The 24,670-nt window shown below is 44.3% G+C and overlaps 1 protein-coding gene across 3 annotated transcripts; it reads right to left on the minus strand.

Moving 5' to 3' along the window:
• Positions 1–23,920, minus strand: LOC129830052 (protein FAM110B-like). Of its 3 annotated transcripts, none has more exons than XM_055892232.1 (3): positions 23,812–23,920; positions 3,111–3,429; positions 1–2,954 (listed from the first exon to the last, which is right to left on the minus strand). In XM_055892232.1, exon 3 carries the CDS (start codon positions 2,944–2,946, stop codon positions 1,576–1,578), a length of 1,371 nt encoding a protein of 456 aa, XP_055748207.1. In that variant the 5' UTR covers positions 2,947–2,954; positions 3,111–3,429; positions 23,812–23,920; the 3' UTR covers positions 1–1,575. The 3 variants fall into 3 exon arrangements, with proteins under 3 accessions (XP_055748207.1, XP_055748205.1, XP_055748206.1); XM_055892230.1 differs by lacking the exon at positions 23,812–23,920 and adding an exon at positions 11,727–11,909; XM_055892231.1 differs by lacking the exon at positions 23,812–23,920 and having other exon boundaries at positions 3,111–3,578.
• Positions 23,921–24,670: the final 750 nt, after the last annotated feature.

Below are 24,670 nucleotides of genomic sequence, written 5' to 3' on the forward strand. Positions count from 1 at the left end.
TAGTTTTTTCCTAAAACTTTATTCTTTATTGACATGTTAAGAAAGACACCATGTTGCAAGTTGTAGCTTGACTCTTCTTTGGGCAGCACATCAGACTGTGGAGCTCAGTCCTAGAGCCACACATCATCTCACCACTGAGCCCTCCATCAGTCTCCTCAGAGGAACAGGAAATCACATAAATAAACAGCCTCCCCTCTTTTCCCTTCACACAGAGCAGAGTGCCAGCGCTGGGGTCAATTCCATTTCAATTCCAGTCATTTCAGGAATTTGAAATGGAATTGACTCCAACCCTGCAGAGTGCATATTATCATTACACATACTTCAGAATTCAGTTACACACAACATTCACACTACTGTTGTGCGGGTGGCTGGTGCCTGGATTTTGTGTGCATGTGTGTGAGTTTGTGTGTATGTTCACATAGATACAATCAGATTGCACTTTTGTACAAAGCTTGAATGCTATGCACCAGTTGTTGAATAGTACGATTACAATAGTTCTGTAACAACTTCAAATTGCATTTTTAAAAGACATATTGGTCCATCTTCTCTGCAGGCTGTCGAGGACACGCAGAACCGAAGTCACCTTCTGTTTACTTTCAGAGAATTCCCTCTTTCCTACTCCAATCATCCTGATCCCCAATCCATTGAGCAGTGACCTTCCTCGCCCAGACAGCACCCCTACACTTACCACAAGACTCTCATCCGCACCCAGACATACTTCTTCACTGAATAAACAGAAACTGCACCAATGCTTGATAAGAGACCATGTTCATCTGCAATACAGAAGGCGACAATGCAGTACACAGCTACAGACGTTACTCCGTCGCAGACCTGAACACGTCTGTTTTCACTGTGTATTTGTGAGTACAGGTGATTGTGCTTTGTTGAGATGACCCACAAATATATTGACTTTCACTTGCATGCTGGAAAGCAACATCAACGGTATTAATGAACAGTCTTAGAGCTAAGGTAAAAAATAAAAATACATTTTGTGGAAGGTTTCATGTTTCACAGTATCAATGTGGTTCTAAGTCTTACTTGCTCTTCTCACACACACACACACACATACATGCAGCCTATTCTTGAATCATCAGACTAGCTCCAACCCCAGTGCAGACAACTGGGCTCTGGGACCCTCTACACAGCCTCCTTAGTACCTGTGTGACAGACTGACAGACAGCAGGGACCACAGCATCACTGGTCTACTCCCATCAACATCATCCTCAGCATTCAGTCATTTCTATCCCTGACATGATTGCTTTCAATGTTTGTTTGAGAAGTGTGATTGCTGGTCCTGCTCTTCTAGGGAGGCAGTCCTGACCTGCAGCCCAGATGAATTCATGTGCTCTCCAACTTTGAAAGATTGATGGTTCAAAAATAATGACCCCCCCCCCCCCAAAAGGTATATTCAAAAAAATGACATAAGGCAACAGAATAACAATGTCCTCCTTGAAACAAAAAACAATATATACCAAAGACCCCTCAATGGTCTGTGGGATTTATCAATAAATACAAATAAAAAACACAATGTGGGGCAGGCCTGGGTATCATTCCAGAGCCTCCCTGTCCTGTCCTCTAAACATTGGACACAGTATTGGAGTCCCGCGCCTGGCGGATCCCGTATAGCCACTTGATGACACGAGCGTTCCTCTCGATGACAGAGATTCCGTAGGGGACACGCTCCCCGGGTCGGGCAGGACCCTCCTCGTCCTCCCCCTGTTCCCGTGCCTGCTCACACTCAGAGCTGGGGGTGCTGACACTGCGCATTTTGGACACAGACACAATGTCTGAGCTGGCCCTGGCGAAGCGCTCCACTCCCCCCATGCCCTCTACCTCCTCTGGGTGCAGCCCACAGTAGTTGAAGAAGCGCTCCAGGTCGGCTGTGGCTCGTGAGAACCGGTCACTCAGGTCAGACTTGGAGCGGTGTAGGGAGGGGTGTTTACGGGCCGAGCCAGGACGAGACCCCCTGGAGCTGGCTGAGGACAGGCGGGTGAAAGCAGGAGAGGCTGGGGGCATCATGCCGGCCCCAAACACCATGGGGCTGGGAGGCAGGTAGGGTGGGGAAGAGGGGAGAGCCTGCATGGGGGTGGGGGACAGAGGTTGAGTCTGGGGCTGCTGTGGAGGTGGTGGTGGGGCCTGTGGCTGGGCAGTCTGTCTGGGCTTGATCGGAGGCCGGAGCTGGGTCCTCAGGGGCTTCCTCACCTCAGCCTGGGGCCTAACATCCACCCTGCGCACCGTCACTGAGTTTGGAGTGGTGTAGGGCACTGGCACCCCCACCCTGATGCCCCGTGCTGGGACAGGAGGTGGCCGGCGGCTGGGCTCGGCAGGGGAGGCCTGGCTGTTGTTGTTAAAGGGAGAGGTGGAAGAGGAGGATGTAGAGGAGGTGTTGCAGTTATTAACATGTTTAAAGTCGTTCAGGACTCTGTTGCTCCTCTCCTGGTCAACTAAGAGTCTATTCCCCATGCTGTTCCCCCCTGATGGAGAGGAGGCGGAGGGCGAGGAAGAGACGGGAGACGGGGAGCAGTGCAGGGGTCCATCACACACGTTGATGAGGTTGTTGAGGATATCCAGGTTAAGAGGGGGTCCCCTCCGCCACCCTACCCCTCCTATCCCTCCTCCGTTCTCTGAGTCGGCCGGCCGCCGCGGGACCTTGCGGGCCGGGGGGGCGTTGATCCGACACTGCAGCATCATGCCTGGGGACAGCAGAGGCTTGCGGATGATGGGTGGTTTGACAGGCTCCTGCCTGGTGAGCACCACCTGCTGGCTCTTCACATACTTGGCCTTGTCCGCCTCCAGACGCTCCACCGCACTCAGCTTACGGGCTCCAGGCTCCGCGGGCCGCCGGAAGTAGTCGGGTCCCTTGTTGAGGATGCGGAAAGGCATGGCTGAGGTGAAGGGGACCCCCACCAGGCACCCGTCTGAGGGCCGGAGGGTCTCTACAGGCATTCTGGGGTCTGAAAGAAAAGCAGAGAGAAAGGTAAAGAGTGTGAGACTAATGGTCAACATCCTTTTCGCGCTCACAACTGTCTTAAACCAGAGAAAATAGGTGTTTTGCATGGCCCCTTTCATCCCCCCCGCCATCCCACCCAAGGCCCAATTAACTTTCTTACCGGTTTATCTGCTACTGCTGCTGCTCTTACTTCTCCTTTTCTTCACGTCGTCCCTCTGGTCTATCTGTCCTCTTCACTGAAAGGCTAATTGTGGGACAGGGTCACCATGGTTCACATTCCACATCAGTCCGGCTCAATGACCCAACGGGGGCAGGTCCTGGGGTTAGCCTAGCGGCCGCTGGTTGGTAGCTGGATCACACAGGCAGACTGACAGAGCAACTCAAACTCCTGATCCTTCTGTCCGTCCCGGAAAAGCAACAGATCAACTGGCAGCTCAACAGATTCTCAGGGATCCTGGAGTGAAGCTCCAGCAGGGCTCCTGGAGAGGAAAGAGAGAGAGAGAGGAAGACTGTCAGACTAACAGGAGAATCGCCCTGTAACATTACTGCTCCACATTAACAAACGCACACGGGAGCACTCTTAAGCAAAAGGACAGCAGACCGGCCGGCTTTAATACGCCATCCGACTCCTCCCCTAAACACACTCACTGCCTCCGGCTGCTGGGTCCCAATGCAGCCAATCACAGGCCAGACTGGGAATCTCAGCAGGGCAGGGAGGGGTGGAGGTTGGAAGCTACACTGCTATTGGCTTTAGTCAAAGGACTCTGACCAATTGTACCCCTCCCCCACTGACAACAAAACAAACTGAATTTTCATTCAAATTAAATTATTTGAAAGGGAGAAGAAAAAAGGGGGAGAGATGTGGGTAAAAAAGCTGCAATATTTTACATCGAGTTGCATCAAACAGGGTCTTATTTCAACATCCTCAACTGCTCCACTTGTTCTGCTCTTTGTTCAACACTATAGCCATACAGTGAGAAAGTATGTGAAGAAATATGAGAAGGTAAAGACATCAGCTGATCATGTTTTATATCCACTCCAAGCCTCAATCTCAGGAGCATCACATCTTCCTGGTAAAGATTTGACTTTTTAAGTACTCTTAAATACATGTGGAGAAAGAAGAGAATTGCTCCCTTGTTGTTCCCATGTCTATCCTCACAGCCGATTACAGCTGCTCTCGTCCACCAATTCTGTCTCCTCCTTTCTTGATCCCCAGTTTCAGAGGAATTGAAAAGCAATTCCGAATGTAATTTTTTTTCATTACAGTTACACCATCAAAGCCCCGGATTACATCACACTGAGTGTTACTGCTGGCTGGGCTCATCTCTTTCCCCTCATCATCATCATCATCATCATCGTCATCATCATCACTAACACCACCACGATCATATTCCTCAGTACATTTTTTATTCATCTTTTAATAGCCTTGCTGTCTCCCAGAGCCCATGTCCCCCCTCTCCAGCAGCAGCAGAGAGAGAAAGCAGGACCGACAGACAGCAGCATGTACTACTGTAACAACACACACTGCTCCTTCCATCCTCTGACAAACCAAAGGAGAAATCTCCACCGAAATAGAGCATAGAATACTAGTAGGAAATGCCTCATCCTGCTATAAAATAATAATGTAAAATATAGTATGACCCTGAGTCTACCAGTCAGCTACCAAAACTTAGGGGAATGGATAGACATGAACATAGGAATGGAAAGGTTAGTGTACAGTACAGTGTGCAAAGACTCAAAGGGTCTGTATAACAAGTGAGCCGTAGGGAGCACGGAGAGAACAAAAAATAAATAACAGGAAGGATGTGACTGTAATCATGACAGTGGCACATAAAACAAGGTTGCATTGCCTTGTGCAGTTCAATCTCTCCTCACACACAGCTGTCTCGAAGAGGCAGGTCTGTTAATAGCTGGCACAGTTGCTCAGGCAGAGGGGTGAGGAGGCTGGCAGGCTCTCTGGTGTCTGTGCTAGACCCCGACCCAGACATCATTCACATCCACAGTTACAGTACAGCTCTTCAAACATGCAGGCGAGGCTGCAGCCCTACAGAGCCACTGACATACACATGAGGGCAGGACACTGTCAAACACTCCAACACAGCAGCTGCTGGTCAAAGGCTACCCTTTACAGAACCCATATTTTCATTCAGACAAGAGACTCAGTAACCCCCCTGACCTAAATCAACTGCCCAATTAACTACCACAAGCCTGCTAGTGTCTGGTTACCATTATTGTATGGTTACACATACTGGATGTAATCACAAACAAATTGTTGTTCTGGTAATTATCATAAACCTCTCCTGTTCCTGGTGATAAGAGAGGGTTATCATTTTCTTCCTGGACGGTGCCACTGCCTACCACCCATATAAAACCCACCCTAACAGATGGCATAATCCTGAAATCCACTCTCCATCCCCTCGCTTTGTTATCTGTGCCCCCAGCCAGTGATACGGCTATGAATCCAGAATGCTGTGTATTAACAAGGAAGGTGTCTAAACACAACCTACCCATCGCCTCCTCTTGTTTCCATCACAGGCCAGCACCCGTGTCTCACTGGGCCATGGATCCAGCAGACCTGCTCTAACTTGGAGCCCAGGCAAGGCCCTGGGTACTTCCAAGCTGGCATCTACATAACAATACGGCCAAAGTTTTAAAACCCGTCACAAAGAAAAAGTCTTGAATGATGCAGAGGTTGTTGATTCTGGTCGCCACAAGTCTTTAGTGTAACACTCCTGATGGAAACACAATAACACCAGCGCTAACATTGACATAAAACAGTAGCGACGCCCTGGTGTGGGGATAAAGGCGTTCCTCATGCTTCCCAGAATCAGTTCGGAAGAGTTTGTGCATATATTATGACGTGTTTGTTCGTTTTGGGCTTCGGACAGGGTTGTCGTCAGCTGTTCGGGCACACAAGGCAAGCCAAAGTTAGGCAGCCGAAGTCTACGACCCTTTGTCTGATTGGTCAACAGTAGGGATTCTTCAATAAAGTCTTTGTTGTCCTTCAACGAGAGACGACTAGTTTTCATGTAAACATTTTAATTGAGAAATCCTGCACCAAACATCTTAGTTGTAAAATTGCACGACTAAGATCTCCTTGGCAAAAAAGCCAATTCATGACAGACTTGAGTTCTTAGATTAATTGTGACTATTTTAAGGAAGTGTCCTGGCTACAGCGTCTCAAAATGGACAAACAGTACTATTGCCACTTTCTTCTCATTTTTCAAGCGACCGTGTTTTAAGGGAGTATGTGAGCCACTCGTTCGGGTAGCCAGCTGAACTAAAGCAGTCTCATTGAAAAAGCACCAACACAGTGCAGGTCCATAACCTAACAATGTATTTTGGGTTTGGTTGTGTAAAAGTCAATGTCATACTGTTAAAAAAAATCTGTATTGTTTATCACTTGTTTTCTTCAGTGCAAATAAATTCAACTAGTTCCTGCCCCAGGCTGAGGTGTGAACTGATCTAATAACAAGAGGCCCTGAGCAACTGTACAGAGGGGGGGGGGGGGGGGGGGGGGGGGGAAGGGCCAGGAATACCTCCTGTCAGAAACAAAAACGCCTACAATTGTATGGCATGCTGGCTGGCTGAGACAGCCCTTGGACATGCTGCCTGCCTGGCTGAACATTCAACTACATCACTCACTGTGGTTGGAACGACCACAGACATGGAGAATGGAAATAGCCTGGTTAGGGAGAGCACAGCTAACAGCAATATTCTACCTCTGTTTCGTTGGGTGTACAGTTTTTCATCCAGCTGATGATTAGTGGAGAATGCTATGCCTTATGAGAAAATCACATGAAGCCACAGGTGCTCCATCCATCTGTGGTCAGCGCCAACCCAGTAGGCTCTGGCTGAAAGGAAAAAGCAGCCCACAGAGTACATGGCAAGAGAGCCATGAGGGGTAATTACAGGGGAATTATGTGACTGGAAGCAATTTGCTTCTCCCATAATATCCATCACGTGACAGACAGAGACAGAGAGCAGGGGGTTTAAGAGCCAGTGAGGAAGAAGGCAGGACTGAACAGAGTTATGTTTACAGAGGAATTCCTGAAGAATACAGCCTTACAATTCATATGCTTCAAAATAAAAGGGCCTCCGTCAGGCAGTGGTGCTATTGAAAAGGGTTAAAGTGGCAGACAGTAGTCTTGGAAAGCAGTTTCAAGTCAGGAGCCAAGCGAGCCGGCCAATCAGGAGTCAGTTGGTTTCCCCCAGTAGCCTTGGCCTGCTGGACATTGACCTCAGAGTGAAGGACAACAACAGGGGTGCCACCTACAGAAGAGTCACCACAGAAAGAGGGGGAGGCGAAGCTGCCATTGGCCGTGGTTTCTCAGGTAGGCTACATCCCACATATAGAAGGAAGCAGTGACGCATTTCACAACAGGAAACGTGACCGAGATGGATATACAAACAAACACAGTGAGATGGTGTGACTGACTGTCTGTCCTGCTGGACTGAGAGGCTAGAGGACCCTGCAGAGCTGTGAACTCACCTCACTCTGCGGAGCTATGTATGTATAGGCCTTTTCCACTAATCTAACAGGCCGACTACAGAGCAAGGAAATGTATAAAATGTCAGACTTGATAACATCACTCACAGCAACAATAAAACCTGTAAAAAGACCAAAACCAAGATAGCTCTACTAAAAACAACCATTGGCAACCCAATGGATAGCACAGAGCTTGATTGTCCCCACTAACCCCACCACCAACTGTACTCCAGATTTATGGTCACCCAACAGTTCAGAGGTTATCAACCACTGTCTCCAGGGGGTGATTTAAGATGTTTAACTGGAGTAAAGAAGATACGTTTTCCCAGGAGAGGACTGCTGCTGCAACTCCACAGTATCAGCAAATCTCACGGTATCTAAAACCTCTAACCTTATGGCATAGGGTCAATGTCTATATCCTCCACACACACACATGCTGAACTGCATTAAAGTTAGACTAATGCAGATTGGGCTGAGATGGATGGCGAGAAACCCCTGCCACTCTGCCACTCAGGGTACAAGTACAGATGTTCTCTGTGCCTGCCAACACCCCCGCCCGCCCTAACAATCACACTCCCAGCAGGACAAAGTCAGAGTCAGATTAGAGCTAGTCATTAGAGCATAACTCCCCCTCTAACCCATCACTGTCTGTCTATGGCTTCAGGATACAAAATCCCATTCACAATTACATACACTGGAGAGCCCAACTGACCGTCTAGTCTACTGCTCCCCACCCCCCTCACAGACAGACGTCGCACACAAACATGCACACACAAAATACATCCTTCACACAAATACACACTGACCCATCTCTCGCTAACCTGAGCAGTGTGCAGTGTATAACCGTGTGAGGCCTAGGCTAAATGAGGTAATGAAACAGCAGGTGGTACAGCGCTCCCTAGGGGAGCTAAGCTCTGTAGCGCAAACATACAAAGACATCTGTAATTTGTCCACATTAGCCCACTAGGTAAAAAGAGAAAGGGGTTCAAAGACAATTCTGAACCAAGAGAAAAATAAAGTAGGCCTACGAGGAAAAACACTCATCAGTCATGTTGACAGAGGATTAGACAGTGTCCCATATAGCCCTAAGTTACCCTAACAAATCAAAGTGTTCCAACTCAATCTCAATTGTCATCTCTCTGTTATAAATGTTTACAAGCATTCAGGTTTCTCTGAAAACCCTAGGGCTCCGTGTTCAGTCCCCTGCTGAGCAACCTTACGACCCTGCGTCACTCCTCATCATGACTAATCTTAATGTTAGATAACACAGTATAGACAACACAGCCGTGGCCTTTACTGTGGTAGCTCAGCCTAAGGGGAAAGAGATAGGGAGTACAAATCCCCCCTCAGCAATGAATGCATTCCAAAATGCAGGCGCGGGCGCAATCACATAGACATGTCCCTAGCCAGCCAGCCAGTAATCACAGAGACGTGATGCTGGGGAAGAGAGTGGCCGGGCTGTCGTCGGTGGTGCCTCAGTGTTGGCTTTGGCAGAGAACCCCACTTTCCCACAGATACACACACGCTTCGCAGTCATCCAATGATTAACCCCTGGAATCCAGGGTTGTTTTGCCGTGTGCAGGCAGAAAGCTCAAAGTGCCCCTGAGAGAGTGGGGATTTTCTGTTTGTTTTAGCTGAAGGCCAGAGGAGATATGGCCTCTATACACTAGCCTATACACACAGGCTGACAGCAGAGACAAAACATTCACCAGCCAACATGTGATTCTGACTTAAAGCGACATTATCCCAACTGCCCTACATCATCATGGTTTTCAACATGCTCATTCTCAAATGCATTGTTGGCAAGAATGTGTTTACTGTTATTCTTCCACACATACTTTCATCCAATTAGGGCCAGAGATGATTGTCTTGGAAGCAGAGCTGCCAATTTTTATAAATCAAGGCCAGTATTTAGGTTAGGAAAAATCAAGCAACCATGAGACCACAGGAGCCAGAGAGGATGGACAGCTGCTGTGTCTTGATGGATAGAAGTCTCCATACGCTTGGTTTTCACTACAGTTGAAGTCGGAAGTTTACATCCACTTTATCCAAATACATTTAAACTCAGTTTCACAATTCCTGACATTTAATCCTACTAAAAATTCCCTGTCTTAGCTCAGTTAAGATCACCACTTTATTTTAATAATGTGAAATGTCAGAATAATAGGAGAGAATGATTTATTTCAGCATCACATTCCTAGTGGGTTCAGAAGTATACATATACTCAATTAGTATTTGGTAGCATTGGCTGTAAATTGTTTAACTTGGGTCAAACGTTTCAGGTAGCCTCCCACAATAAGTTGGGTGAATTTTGGCCCATTCCGCCTGACAGAGTTGGTGTAACTGAGTCAGGTTTGTAGGCCTCCTTGATCGCACACGCTTTTTCAGTTCTGCCCACACATTTTCTATGGGATTGAGGTCAGGGCTTTGTGATTAAGACTCCAATAGCTTGACTTTGTTGTCCTTAAGCCATTTTGCCACAACTTTGGAAGAATGCTTGGGGTCATTGTCCGTTTGGAAGACCCATTTGCGACCAAGCTTTAACTTCCTGACTGATGTCTTGAGATGTTGCTTCAATACATCTACATAATTTTATTTCTCATGATACATTCTATTTTGAAGTGCAGCAGTCCCTCTTCCTGCAAAGCACCCCCACAACATGATGCTGGCACCCCCGTGCTTCACAGTTAGGATGGTGTTCTTTGGCTTGCAAGCGTCCCCCTTTTTCCTCCAAACATAACGATGGTCATTATAGCCAAACAGTTCTACTTTTGTTTCATCAGACAAGAGGACATTTCTCCAAAAAGTACGATCTTTGTCCCCATGTGCAGTTGCAAACCGTAGTCTGGCTTTATGGCGGTTTTGGAGCAGTGGCATTTTCCTTGCTGAGCGACCTTTCAGGTTATGTCGATATAGGACTCTTTTTTTCCTCCCCTTTTCTCCCCAATTTTCGTGGTATCCAATCGCTAGTAATTACTATCTTGTCTCATCGCTACAACTCCCGTACGGGCTCGGGAGAGACGAAGGTCGAAAGCCACGCGTCCTCCGAAGCACAACTCAACCAAGCCACACGGCTTCTTGACACAGCGCGCATCCAACCCGGAAGCCAGCCGCACCAATGTGTCGGAGGAAACACCGTGCACCTGGCCCCCTTGGTTAGCGCGCACTGCGCCCGGCCCGCCACAGGAGTCGCTGGAGCACGATGAGACAAGGATATCCCTGCCGGCCAAACCCCCCCTAACCCGGACGACGCTAGCCCAATTGTGCGTCGCCCCACGGACCTCCCGGTCGCGGCCGGCTGCGACCGGGAGCTAGCACTGTGATGCAGTGCCCTAGACCACTGCGCCACCCGGGAGATAGGACTCTTTTTACTGTGGATATAGATACTTTTCTACCTGTTTCCTCCAGCATCTTCACAAGGTTCTTTGCTGTTGTTCTGGGATTGATTCGCACTTTTCGCACCAAAGTACGTTCATCTCTAGGAGACAGAACGCGTCTCCTTCCTGAGCGGTATGACGGCTGTGTGGTCCCATGGTGTGTATACTTGCATACTATTTTTTGCACTAATGAACGTGGTACCTTCAGGTGTTTGGAAATTGCTCCCAAGGATGAACCAGACTTGTTGAGGTCTACATTTTTTTTTCTGAGGTCTTGGCTGATATCTTTTGATTTCCCCATGACATCAAGCAGTCACTAAGTTTTAGGCCCAGGCCTTGAAATACATCCACAGGTACACCTCCAATTGACTCAAATTATGTCAATTAGCCTATCAGAATCTTCTAAAGCCATGACATCATTTTCAGGAATTTTCCAAGCTGTTTAAAGGCACAGTCAACTTAGTGTATGTAAACTTCTGACCCACTGGAATTGTGATAGTGAATTATAAGTGAAATAATCTGTCTGTAAACAATTGTTGGAAAAAGTACTCGTGTCATGCACAAAGTAGACGTCCTAACCGACTTGCTAAAACTATAGTTCGTTAACAAGAAATTTGTGGAGTGGTTGAAAAATGAGTTTTAATGACTCCAACCTAAGTGTATGTAAACTTCCGACTTCAACTGTATACTGAAAACTTACAAATTATATGCATCTAGTTACAAATGGAATGTGCTTCAGGTTGATATGAATATCATTCACATTCTGGAGTACAAAAGTTATTTCCCTTGGGTCAGTTTGGTTACCTAAAATAACAACCAAGCACCCTGGTGTAGAAGCAAACAAACACAAACCACGTCTAAACACTCCGACTGTTTGGTCAGCTCGTCCAGATAATCCTAGTTTACTTACTTGTGTGTGTTCACGAGCGGAATCCTCAGCTGAGTCGCAAAGATCTGGACCAGAACACTGGAGAATCAAGCACTCTAGAGTGAAAGCTGACTATGAGAATGTAGAGCATGCATCTGGGTCCTGAGTGAGTGTGTGTATGCGGAGTTCTGACTGAACACAAACCTGTAGAGGCTGGTTCACTCCCTCACTGAAGTACTCCTCCTCCTGCGCTCACTCCACCCTTTGCCTTGAATCAGGAAGAGCCACTCTGGAGGCAGGAAGCAGCCAGGCAGGGCCTCTTCCTCAGTCACGTGAGATCCCTTACACTTTCTTCCCATTTAAAGGCTTAGCCTAGACACATTTTCCTTTACCTGTTACAGATTAGCAAAGGAATGGTCCCAGTGAAGGATTCCAGTAAACTGTCAAACAATTTAAAGCATAATTTTTAACCACCATAAAATAATTTGTCCCTAACAAACCCATGAACAAATAATCTCTTACCCGTTCTATGGATTTTCACTTTCCCCAGAGGTTATTCCAGCTGAAAAACACCTCTGGTCTGTTAGACACAAAGTGATATACCTCAGAGAAAGCTGGGTGAAAGACAAGAAAATCACGTGCCGGTGTGGCTGAGGATATATCCCGTCATTAATACTTCTTACGGCTAGGGGTTCCTTGACAACATGCTGAAAAGGTCGAGCGCGAAATTCAAAAGTATTTTAGAAATATGTAACTTTCATACATTCACAAGTGCAATACACCAAATTAAAGCTTAACTTCTTGTTAATCTACCCATCGTGTCTGATTTCAAAAAGGCTTTACAGCGAAAGCACACCATATGATTATGTTAGGTCAGCGCCTAGTCACAAAAACACATACAGCCATTTTCCAGCCAAAGAGAGGAGTCACAAAAAGCAGAAATAGAGATAAAATTAATCACTAACCTTTGAAGATCTTCAGATGGCACTCAATGTTACACAATACATTTATGTTTTGTTCGCTAAAGTTCATATTTATATCCCAAAATCTGTTTACATTGGCGCGTTATGGTCAGTAATGTTGTGCCTCAAACATCCGGCGAATTTTCAGAGAGCCACATCAATTTACAGAAATACTCATAAACTTTGATAAAAGATACAACTGTTATTTACAGAATTAAAGATATAGTTCTCCTTAATGCAACCGCTGTCAGATAAAAAAATAAAAAAAACTTTACAGAAAAAGCACACCATGCAATAATCTGAGTACAGCGCTCAGACACAAAAACAAGCCATAAAGGTACCCGCCATGTTGGAGTCAGCAGAAGTCAGAAATAGCATTATAAATATTCACTTACCTTTGATGATCATCAGAATGCACTCCCAGGAATCCCAGTTCCACAATAAATGTTTGTTTTGTTCGATAAAGTCCATAATTTATGTCCAAATACCTTCCAAACTCACGAGGCGTGGGCAAGTCAAGGCGAAAGTTCAGATGAAAAGTTCAAAAAGTTATATTACAGCTCATGGAAACATGTCAAACGATGTATAGAATCAATCTTTTGATGTTTTCAACATAAATCTTCAATAATGTTTCAACCGGAAAATTCCTTTGCCTTTAGAAATGCATGTCGCTCTCACGGCCATGCACGTGACCAGCTCATGGCACTCTGCCAGACATCTGGTTGAAACAGCTCTCATTCCCCCCTCCTTCACAGTAGAAGCCTCAAACAAGGTTCTACAGACTGTTGACATCTAGTGGAAGCCTTGGGAAGTGCAATATGACCCCATAGACACTGTATATTAGAAAGGCAATGAGTTGAAAAACTACAAACCTCAGATTTCCCACTTCCTGGTTGGATTTTCTCAGGTTTTCACCTGCCATATGAGTTCTGTTATACTCAGACATCATTCAAACAGTTTTAGAAACTTCAGAGTGTTTTTTTGTATCCAAATCTAATAATAATATGCATATATTAGCTTCTGGGCCTGAGTAGCAGGAAGTTTACTCTGGACACGCTTTTCATCCGAACGTGAAAATGCTGCCCACTTTCCCAAATAGGTTTAAGCCTGGTTGGCCTGTGTTACAGCAACAGTCCTACTGGGAATACATGGAAATGACTAGGCTATGCACCCAGCCTTGTGTGAGTTGATATATCCAAGTCCATTCATATCAGCAGCTTTATGGCTTCCTGTAAGCAAGGCCCAGACTTTACAGTACTTCTCTTCTACAGTCCAAAACATGCACGTGTTGCTTATTTATGGCCAACCGATATGTGTAGGGTGGGGTGCTATGGACAGGGCTCTGTGGGTAGAATTATGAAACTACTAATTTTCCTGACACAGCACAGTGAGAATCGCACTGGCCTTCCACTCAAATCACACTAGCTAGCTGTGTGTATGGTAAAGAACATCAACACTAAAATAGTGTAATATTTATGTCATGGTTTAAAAACGTCCAGTTAATAACATTTTATTCCACCAAATAATGTCCTCTATCTCAGGGGCCCATTAAAACAGAGCACAGCGAGACCAGTCCGGTCAGAGAAATCTGTCTTGCCTCTCCCAGAGTATGTCATCTGCAGAACTCCAGCGACGAACATCCCTATGATCCCACACCGCCTCCTAAAGCTGAACCCCCTGCAGACAGACCGTCAAGTTACCTCGTCTCTCCTCCATCCTCTGCTGCATTGAAACCGACACCACTGCCAGGGCAATAAGCTCAGCAGAACAACTACTGAACATCAATAACAACTTCCAAAGTGTACCCAGTGGCTATGGTAATGTATCACCATGGGAACCCAAGTGTAGTTGAGCGTACCCGACAACTGCTCCTGTTCCACCTGCGCTAGCCGCAAGGTAGGTGTCGGAGAGGATTAAATAGAGTGAGTCTATGATTGTTATAGCGGGAGAATACCAGCTTATGAACAGCTACTGTATGGCTGACTGCTACTGCTCTATCAGATTCTCCATTCTGCATTCCTTTTTCAGTTGAGTGAAAAGGGATATGGGGTGCAGGTTTACTATTAAAGCAGCACCAGCCCAGCCCAGTTCCCACACCAGATAAGCCTGGCCTCAGGGCTCACACACACACATTCCACAGGACAGACTGTAAACCAGTCTGACGTGCTCACATTACTGTTCCATATTACACATCAGCATGCCCAAGCAGGCCCTAGCTCTAACTGCTGTGGAACACACACACACACACAACAGCTGTGACAGTCATTGAATATTGGATTATGGTAGTTGACCAGCAAAATGGCTGTGGCCACCACAATAACCGTCCGAACATCAAAAAAAATAAAAAAAAATGTTTTTTTATATATAAATAAATGGCCCGGATAAACATCCCCAACCTTGTTTAAATGGACCCAGAAAAAAAGTGCTTCTCTTTCAAAAACAAGGACATTTCTAAGTGACCCCAAACTTTTGAATGGTAGTGTGCATGCACACACTACATTCAGAAAGTATTCCAATCCCTTGACTTCTTCCACATTAAGTTACAGCTTAATTCTAAAAAGGATTAAATATTTCTTTCCCCTCAATCTACACTCAAAACACCATAACGAAGAAAAAAAAGAAAAAAAACAGGGTTGTAATAACTTTCTGGCAAAAATAAATATTAAAGACCGTTTGCTATGATACTTGAAATTGAGCTCAGGTGCATCCTGTTTCCATTGATCATCCTTGAGATGCTTCTACAACTTGGAGTCCACCTGTGGTAAATTCAATGAATTGGACATTATTTGGAAAGGCACACACCTGTCTATATAAGGACCCACAGCTGACAGTGCATGTCAGAGCAAAACCAAGCCATGAGGTCGAAGGAATTGTCCGTAGACAGGATTGTGTCGAGGCAACAGATCTGGGGAAGGGTACAAAAAATTCTGCAGAATTGAAGGTCCCCAAGAACACAGTGGCTTTAAATGGAATTAGCTTGGAAGTACCAAGACTTTTCCTAGAGTTGGCTGCCCGGCCAAACTCGGTCGGGCGGGAAGGGTCTTCGTCAGGGATGTGACCAAGAACCCGATGGTCACTCTGACAGAGCTCCAGAGTTCCTCTGTGGAGATGGGAGAACCTTCCAGAAGGACAACCATCTCTGCAGCACTCCACCAAGCAGGCCTTTATGGTAGAGTGGCCAGACGGAAGCCACTCCTCAGTAAAAAAGGCAAATGACAGCCCGCTCGGGAGTTTGTCAAAAGGCACCTAAAGGACTCTCAGACCATGAGAAACAAGATTCTCTGGTCTGATGAAACCAAGATTTAACTCTTTGGCCTGACTGCCAAGCGTCAAGTCTGGAGGAATCCTGGCACTATCCCTACGGTGAAGTCCTTGGTGGCAGCATCATGCTGTGGGGATGTTTTTCAGCGGCAGGGACTGGGAGACAAATCAGGAGAGGGTAAGATGAATGGAGCAAAGCACAAAGAGTTGGAAGGTGAACCTTCGCCAAACAGGACAATGACACTAAGCACACAGCCAAGACAACACAGGAGTGGCTTCCGGACAAGTCTCTGAATGTCCTTGAGTGGCCCAGCCAGAGCCCCAACTTGAACCTGAACAAACATCTCTGGAGAGACCTGAAAATAGCTGTGCAGTGGCACTCCCCATCCAACCTGACAGAGCCTGAGAGGATCTGCAGAGAACAAATGGGAGAAACTGCCCAAATAGAGATGGGTATGACGCCTCAGCTTGGCACAAGAAGATTCAAGGCTGTAGTCGCTGCCAAAGGTGCTTCAACAAATCACCGAGTTTAGGGTCTGAACACTTATGTAAAATCTTTTTTTGTAAAAAAAAAAAACATTTTTGGTTTGTCATTATGGGGTATTGTGTGTAGATTGATGTGGGGAAAAACGATTTAATCAATTTTAGAATAAGAACGTAACAAAATGTGGAAAAAGTGAAGGTCTGAAAACTTTCCGAATGCACTGTATATACAGTACCAATCAAAAGTTGACACCTCATTCAAGGGTTTTTCTTCCTTTTTCTATGTTCTTCATTGTACAATAATAGTGAAGACATCACAACTATGAAATAACACATGGAATCATGTAATAACCAAAATAAGTGTTAACCTGTTGAGGATGGGGGCGCTGTTGTGACTATTTATGCTAATCGTGTAATTTTTGAAACGGCTTCCCACAAAATCCTTGATCGTACAATATGCATATTATTATTATTATTGGATAGAAAACAGTCTATAGTTTCTATAGGAGTTGAAATTTTGTCTCTAAGTGGAACAGAGCCCATTCTACAGCAATTTCCCTGACATGGAGTCAGATTTCAGAAATTTTGGCCCCTGATCTGGAGTCAGTTAAAAGGGCACTGTTATTGCTATGAGTATACGGACACTGCTTACGTCTTCCCCTGGATGCCTTTACGTGATGACGATTTGAATGGGGTCGATTGCGCGTTCACAGGCACTACAAATTAAAAAACCCTGAGGCTAGTCACTCTTTTGGAGCTGCGTCATGCGCCTAGAGGACACCGACTCGCACCTGTTCCAAGCATTAGTGGAGGGAGTAATATTACTCTGGTCATGTTTCTACTCGTTATGGGAGTTAAAAACATCATAAGGTAGTTAATTTAAAGCGTTTTATAGCAATTTATATCCGTTTAGTGCGATTTTGGGACATTTATTTCTGAAACGCTGTGAATTGCTGGGCACGCTTCCAGTTCATCCCGAACGCAGTTGGCATTTCCACATGGCAAGAGGACAGCTTTCCACCAAAAGACGATTGGACCCAAGAAAGGATCCTTTGCCCAAGATACTGATGGAAGAACAGCTCAAAGTAGGACATTTTTATTATGATAAATCGTGTTTCTGTCGAAAAATGTTAGTGGCTTAGGACGCCATGTTTTTTGACGTAGCTTCGCTTGGCGCAAACTGTATTGAAAAGTAAGGATAATTTAAAAAATGTAATTCCGCGATTGTATTAAGAATTAAATTGTCTATCAATCCCTGTCCACCCTATATTTTTTAGTCACGTTTATGAGTATTTATGTATAAGAGTAGATCACTGTCTAATATGGCGCACGGACATTTTCTCACCAGCTGGGCTACATTTCACATTGTCTAACCATGATTTTGGTGGCTAAATATAAACATTTTCGATCAAACTCTATATGGATTGTGTAATATGATGTTACAGGAGTGTCATCTGAAGAATTCTGAGAAGGTTAGTGAAAAAATTAATATATTTTGGCGATGTTGACGTTGTCGCTCACTTTGGCTAGAATCAATGCTGGGCTGCTATGTGCTATGTGCTATGCTAATATAACGATTTATTGTGTTTTCGCTGTAAGACACTTAGAAAATCTGAAATATTGTCTGTATTCACAGGATCTGTGTCTTTCGATTAGTGTATGCTGTGTATTTTTACGAAATGTTTGATGATTAGTAAGTAGGTAAACACGTTGCTCAATGTAGTTTTTCTAGTCCATTTGTGACGGTGGGTGCAATTGTAACCTATGCCATCTACCTGAAATATGCACTTTTTTCTAACAAAACCTATCCCATACCATAAATATGTTAGACTGTCATCTGATGAGTTTTTTTCTTGGTTAGGGGCTATAAATATCTTAGTTTAGCCGAATTGGTGATAGCTACTGGTGTTGGTGGACAAATAAAAGATGGTGGATTATGCTAATGTGTTTTTAGGTAATAGATGTACATCTTTACATATTGTGTCTTCCCTGTAAAACATTTTAAAAATCGGACATGTTGGCTGGATTCACAAGATCTGTGTCTTTCATTAGCTGTATTGGACTTTAATGTGTGAAAGTTAAATTTCGCGTTTGAATTTCGCGGCTCTGCCTTTTCAGTGGGGGGGGGGGGGGGGGGGTGCCACCCTCATCCTAGACAGGTTAAACAATTACATTTTAGATTCTTCAAAGTAGCCACCCTTTCCCTTGATGACAGCTTTGCACACTCTTGGCATTCTCTCAACCAGCTTCACCTGGAATGCTTTTCCAACAGTCTTCAATGAGTTCCCACATATCCTGAGCACTTGTTGGCTGCTTTCCCTTCACTCTGCAGTCCAACTCATCCCAAACCATCTCAATTGGGTTGAGGTCAGGTAATTGTGGAGGCCAGGTCATCTGATGCAGCACTCCTTCTTGGTCAAATAGCCCTTACACAGCCTGGAGGTGTGTTGGGTCATTGTCCTGTTGAAAAACAAATGATATGCCCGCTAACCGCAAACGAAACGGGATGGCGTATCGCTGGAGAATGCTGCGGTAGCCATTGATGGGCAATTTCTTCAACACACGATCATGTCTATCTAATGATCAAACATACATATATGTAGTAGAAAGGAAACATACTCTTTGTTTAAGTATTACAATTCTCCTTTAGTAATACAATTGTAGGCAGTAGTTGATACAGAGTACAGTATTTGATAGCTCTCCCCAGGTTCTGCAAAGTGTCTAAGACATCCTGTAACTTATATAGCCTCCCCAATTCCCCTTGCGTGACTTTCCTTGGCAACATTTTAATAAATCTAACCTCCCCATGACAGCAGCAACCATCTTGTCAGCAATTAAAAGCTCAGAAGTGGGGTTGACCGAAACTTGACCTTTCATGGCAAGTATAAGGTCATAACAAGGTGAACGAGTCTAAGCATCTTCTGGCAGCTGGCTGTTTTCATCAGGCCTGCGGCAGCCTTGTGTTCTCAGAAAACCAGTAGTATTCTCAGAACCTCAGACAGCCACAGTGGGCCCCAGACAGGAGTATGAGAGTAGGCGGTTTCCACCTTCTGATAGTGTCTGAAGGGCACAACACTCAAAACAGGTGTTCACACACACACAGAGAGGTCTCCTGAGAGGAGACCGTACACTTTATCATAAAACAACTTATTAACCCTTTAAAAAAGGCATGAGGCCTTGGTTTAAGCCCTTCACCATGCTGGTTAAGTGTGCCTTCAACTCTAAATTAATCACTGATAATGTCACCAGCAAAGCACCCCCACACCATCACACCTCATCCTCCATGCTTCACGGTGGGAACCACTCACTCGGAGATCATCCATTCTCACAAAGACACGGTGGTTGGAAATAAGTCTCAAATTTGGACTCATCAGACCAAAAGGACAGATTTCCAACGGTCTAATGTCCATTTATTGTGTTTCTTGGACCAAGCAAGTCTCTTCTTGTTGCCGTCATTTAGTAGTGGTTTCTTTGCAGCAATTCAACCATGAAGGCCTGATTCACAGTCTCCTCTGAACAGTTGATGTTGAGATGTGTCTGTTTATTTGAACTCTGAAGCATTTATTTGGGCTGCAATTTCTGAGGCTGGTAAGTCTAACGAACTTAACCTCTGCAGCAGAGGTAACTTTCTTTCCTGTGGCGGTACTCGTGAGAGACAGTTTCATCATAGCACTTGATGGGTTTTTGCGACTGCATTTTCAAAGTCTGGATATTTTCTGGATTGACTGACCTTCATGCCTTCAAGTAATGGACTGTTGTTTTTCATTGCTTATTTGAGCTGTTCTTGCCATAATATGCTTCTACACCTGCATTGCTTGCTGTTTGGGGTTTTAGGCTGGGTTTCTGTACAGCACTGAGATATCAGTTGATGTACGAAGGGCTATATAAATAAATGTGATAATATGGACTTTGTCTTTTACCAAATGGGGCCATCTTCTGTATACCAACCCTACCTTGTCATAACACAATTGGCTCAAACGCATTAAGGAAAGAAATTCCACAAACTAACAAGGCACACCTGTTAATTGAAAAAACATGAAAAAATTGTCATGACGGGAAATCTAAGTATTTACACTGAATAAAAATTGTCCCATGTTTCATGAGCTGAAATAAAAGATCGCAGAAATGTTCCAAACTCACAAAAAAGCTTATTTCTCTCAAATTGTGTACACAAATTTGTTTACATCCCTGTTAGTGAGCATTTATCCTTTGCCAAGATAATCCAAACGACAGGTGTGGCATATCAAAAAGTTGATTATACAGCATAATTATTACACAGGGGCATCTTGTGCTGGGGATAATAAAACTGCACTCTAAAATGTGCAGTTTTGTCACACAACACCACAGATGTCTCAAGATGAGGGAGCATACAATTGGCCTGCTGACTGTAGAAATGTCCACCAGAGCTGTTGCCAAAGAATTTAATGAGCCGCCTCCAATGTCATTTTAGAGAATTTGGCAGTACATCCAACCAGCCTCACAACCGCAAACCACGTGTACGGCGTTGTGTGGGTGAGCTGTTTGCTGATGTCATCATTGTGAACAGAGTGCCCCATGGTGGCGGTGGGGTTATGGTATGGGCAGACATAAGCTAAGGACAATGAACAAAATTGCATTTTAAATCAATTGCAAATTAAATGCACAGAGATACCATGACAAGATCCTTAGGCCCATTGTCCTTCCAGTCATCTGCCTCCATTACCTCATGTTTCAGCATGATAATGCACGGCCCCATGTCGCAAGCATCTGTACACAATTCCTGGAAGCTGAAAATGGCCTGCATACTCACCAGACATGTCACCCATTGAGCATGTTTGGGATGCTCTGGATCGGTGTACAACAGCTTGTTCCAATTCCCGCCAATGTCCAGCAACTTCACAGTCATTGAAAAGGAGTGGGACAACATTCCACAGGCCACAGTCAACAGCCTGATCAACTCTATGTGGAGGAGATATGTTGCGCTGCATGAAGCAAATGGTGGTCAAACCAGATACTGACTGGTTCTGATCAACACCCCTACCTTTTTTTAAAGGTATCTGTGACCAACAGATGCATATCTGTATTCCCAGTCAAGTGAAATACAGATGAGGGCTGAAAGAATCTATTTAATTTGACTGATGTCCTTATATGAACTGTAACTCAGTATAATCTATGAAATTGTTGCGTTTATATTTTTGTTCAGTATACCTGTGACTTGGCATTCTTGCATTCCCCACAAAATAATCTTCAATACATAACAGATTTTTATGCCTAGACTAATCGTTCAGTAGATAGTTGTGGGTGTTTTGTTATCACTGTTGCCATCTTATTCGCCCTTCAGTCAAAGCTTTAGCCATCTTTTCGGCATGTCATCATAACTATAATACATTCTGTTTGGCTTACCTCTGATACAAGAAAAGAGAGATGCTAAAATAATCTCAAACTCCAAACTGAGTAGGGCGGTAGACAGACAATCTCCTCGGTCCTCAGCTCAGTGTCAAGGGCAGAGTCACTGACCCCATTCCAAAGTGTTCATAACTTAGGAGGGTGAGGGGCCATGAGACCACTCCTCTCTCCATGCTGTAGCTAGGGAACCTATTCTTTACCCTCAGCCTGCCTGAGAATGTTGTATAGGAATCACTAAAAATGTATTGAATAGGGCAGCGTTGGAGTGTGTTGGGATGTTTTACGGGTGGCTTTTAAAACATGGTGTGTTTTAATCTGACAGTTTAGTAGTTAAAAGTAAGTTGCATAATGCTGTGGTGAGTGGACTGGTGGATTACTTGGCTGCCAGCGCAATCTCATCACATGGTAGATAACACAGACAGAGTCAGCAGCACTGACAACAACCAGACTCAGAGAGAAGGCCAGCCTAACAGTCAGCCACTGAGTGATATGACTAACATCTTCACATAACTATTACCCCAACAGCCTTGTGGGGGATTTCCTATTCAATCCCACAAAATGACAAATCACCCACACTTTTTCTAATAGCCTACTCTGTCCCATTCCTACTATGTCAAGTGGAGCAGAGCACAGAGTTTGAAGTCAGGTCTTTTTTAATTAAGTCTGACCTCATAGGCCAGAAGGTCAAAACAAGCAAGGTAATAACCCAGATTGTTAGTTACATGTTGATATTGTGAAATCTGGTTGGGTTACCCCAAAGACAAAATTTTACTCTGTGTGTGTGTGTGTAGTTATTCAAGGCCCTAACAGTGTGTGTGCCACAGTTATTGTAATAATATGGACATCTGCTACAGGCTTTAATCTGACAGGATTTAGGACAGACAGGCCAGAAATGTGTGTAAAAAGGATACTACTGCAGCTCCAAAAATTCATTACTAATCAATTGGGCCAGAACGATACCAGTATCGCAATATTTTTTCATGCCAAAAATGAAAACAAGCATACCAAACTCTTTCTTCCTTTGAAAAGCTACTGTAAGTAAAATATGTTGTTCTAGATCTTGAAAAATAAAAGAAACATGACTCGATGACAACAATGATTTATGTTTGTTTGCACCATTAGGGCTGTGTTGCTAAAAAAAAGTTACATCTGCTTCGTTTCCCCCCTCCCCACGATATTAACAAGTACCGTGATACTGTTATCGTCCCAGACCCACTAAAGAAGGTACAAATACATTTACAAATATTTACTGTTGTTAGAACAACTGAGCGTGCAAATCCAATATAGGAAAGATTCTGCCATAAATGAATTATAAATAACATCCATAGAAATACACTGTTGCAACTTGTCTGTGTGTAGGCTACATTATGGCTTAATAAAGCTTTGCTATGGTTAATGCTAAAGCTCGGAATCACTCTGGAACTTCCCGACGAGTTAAAACATCAAAGGTTCCTGATAAAGTTAAGAAAACACATGTTGGTACCCAGTCTCACCACTATTGAGGATGTAGCCAGCAGGCTCCCTTCTAGGGAGCAGAACTTCGGCCCTTGCCTTACACAGAAACCAGCGTGCAAATATACCAACGGGGACATTGAGAAGTAACGTTAGGCCTAGCCTAGTCCGCTTCCTTCCCGAAAACACCCACCTAATGTTCTGCATGTAGGTAACACCCAACACACCTATCCCAACAGTTTGAGGATAACAAGTCACATAGAACACGCACCATAAAGGAATGTGTTAAATTAACCTACCTATATGGTCCTCTACTAATGCCAGACACACAGGTCACCTTTCCAGTCAACACAAGTTAGCCAGTTGGCTGACACAAAATTATTTTACACCTTTCTCTAGTCCATTTGCTTGGAAAAAGGTGCGCAATCACAAAAACATGAAAATAACACAATGTAAATATGGTTCTAAAACCCTACTTACTAACGTTAGATAGACCCATTCTCATGCCTACAGTCTGTCATTCATTCTGGTTGTAGAAAGCTAAATTGGAATGCAAGGAAATACTGTGTAGATAATTTACTCACTGTGTGTTTTCGATGCTTTATCTTGCTACAGTAGATTTATGTAAAGGGATTTCCAGACTCGTATGATAACGCTATAGGTAAGTATCCATCGTCGGCGTGGTTGTAGATCAAGTGCATAAGTACGGGTATTCAATATTGGCGCGGAAGATACCAACTCAAGTCCATTTAGTGGCAATATAAAAAAAGTCAGGTGTAATTTGGCTTCAATAATCAAAACCCTATAAATATCATACGTATGTTTTTAAGAACAAATCCGATGGTATTGCTTTAGATTAGGACTAAATGTTGTAAATATTGCATAGACGTTCAAGGCATGGGATCTTGTTCACCCCTCATTATGTCCCAATTTGGTATGCCCACAATCCGCCATTGGTCAGTTCCCAGTTTGGAAGATGCATTGTCGACTGCTAGGAGACCGCTCTGCGCAATAAATGGCGTAAAAAAGTTTATTGGTTGCATACAGATTTGTGTTATCGCATTTGCCGCCAAATACTTGTGTTTCTAGCTCCAACAGTGCAGTAATACCTATAGCAATAATATAATTAAAATAAACAATATACAAATCCATAAATGTGTTTAAGGAAGAAAGAAATTAAGACATAATAGAATGAGCAATGTCAGAGACTGGAATAGATATATACAGTACCAGTCAAAAGTTGACACACCTATTCATATAAGGGTTTTTCTTTATTTTTTACTATTTTCTACATTGTAGAATAATAGTGAAGACATCAAAACTATGAAATAACACATATGGAATCATGTAGTAACCAAATAAACAAATCCAAAAATATTTTACATTTTAGATTCTTCAAAGTAGCCACCCTTTGCCTTGATGACAGCTTTGCACACTCTTGGC

This window comes from Salvelinus fontinalis, chromosome 31 (assembly GCF_029448725.1).
Source record: "Salvelinus fontinalis isolate EN_2023a chromosome 31, ASM2944872v1, whole genome shotgun sequence".
Classification (NCBI taxonomy): Eukaryota; Metazoa; Chordata; class Actinopteri; order Salmoniformes; family Salmonidae; genus Salvelinus; species Salvelinus fontinalis.

What these genes read in the sequence shown, in the direction of transcription:
- LOC129830052 (XM_055892232.1), bottom strand. Translation starts at nt 2,946, where the DNA reads ATGCCTGTAGAGACCCTCCGGCCCTCAGACGGGTGCCTGGTGGGGGTC.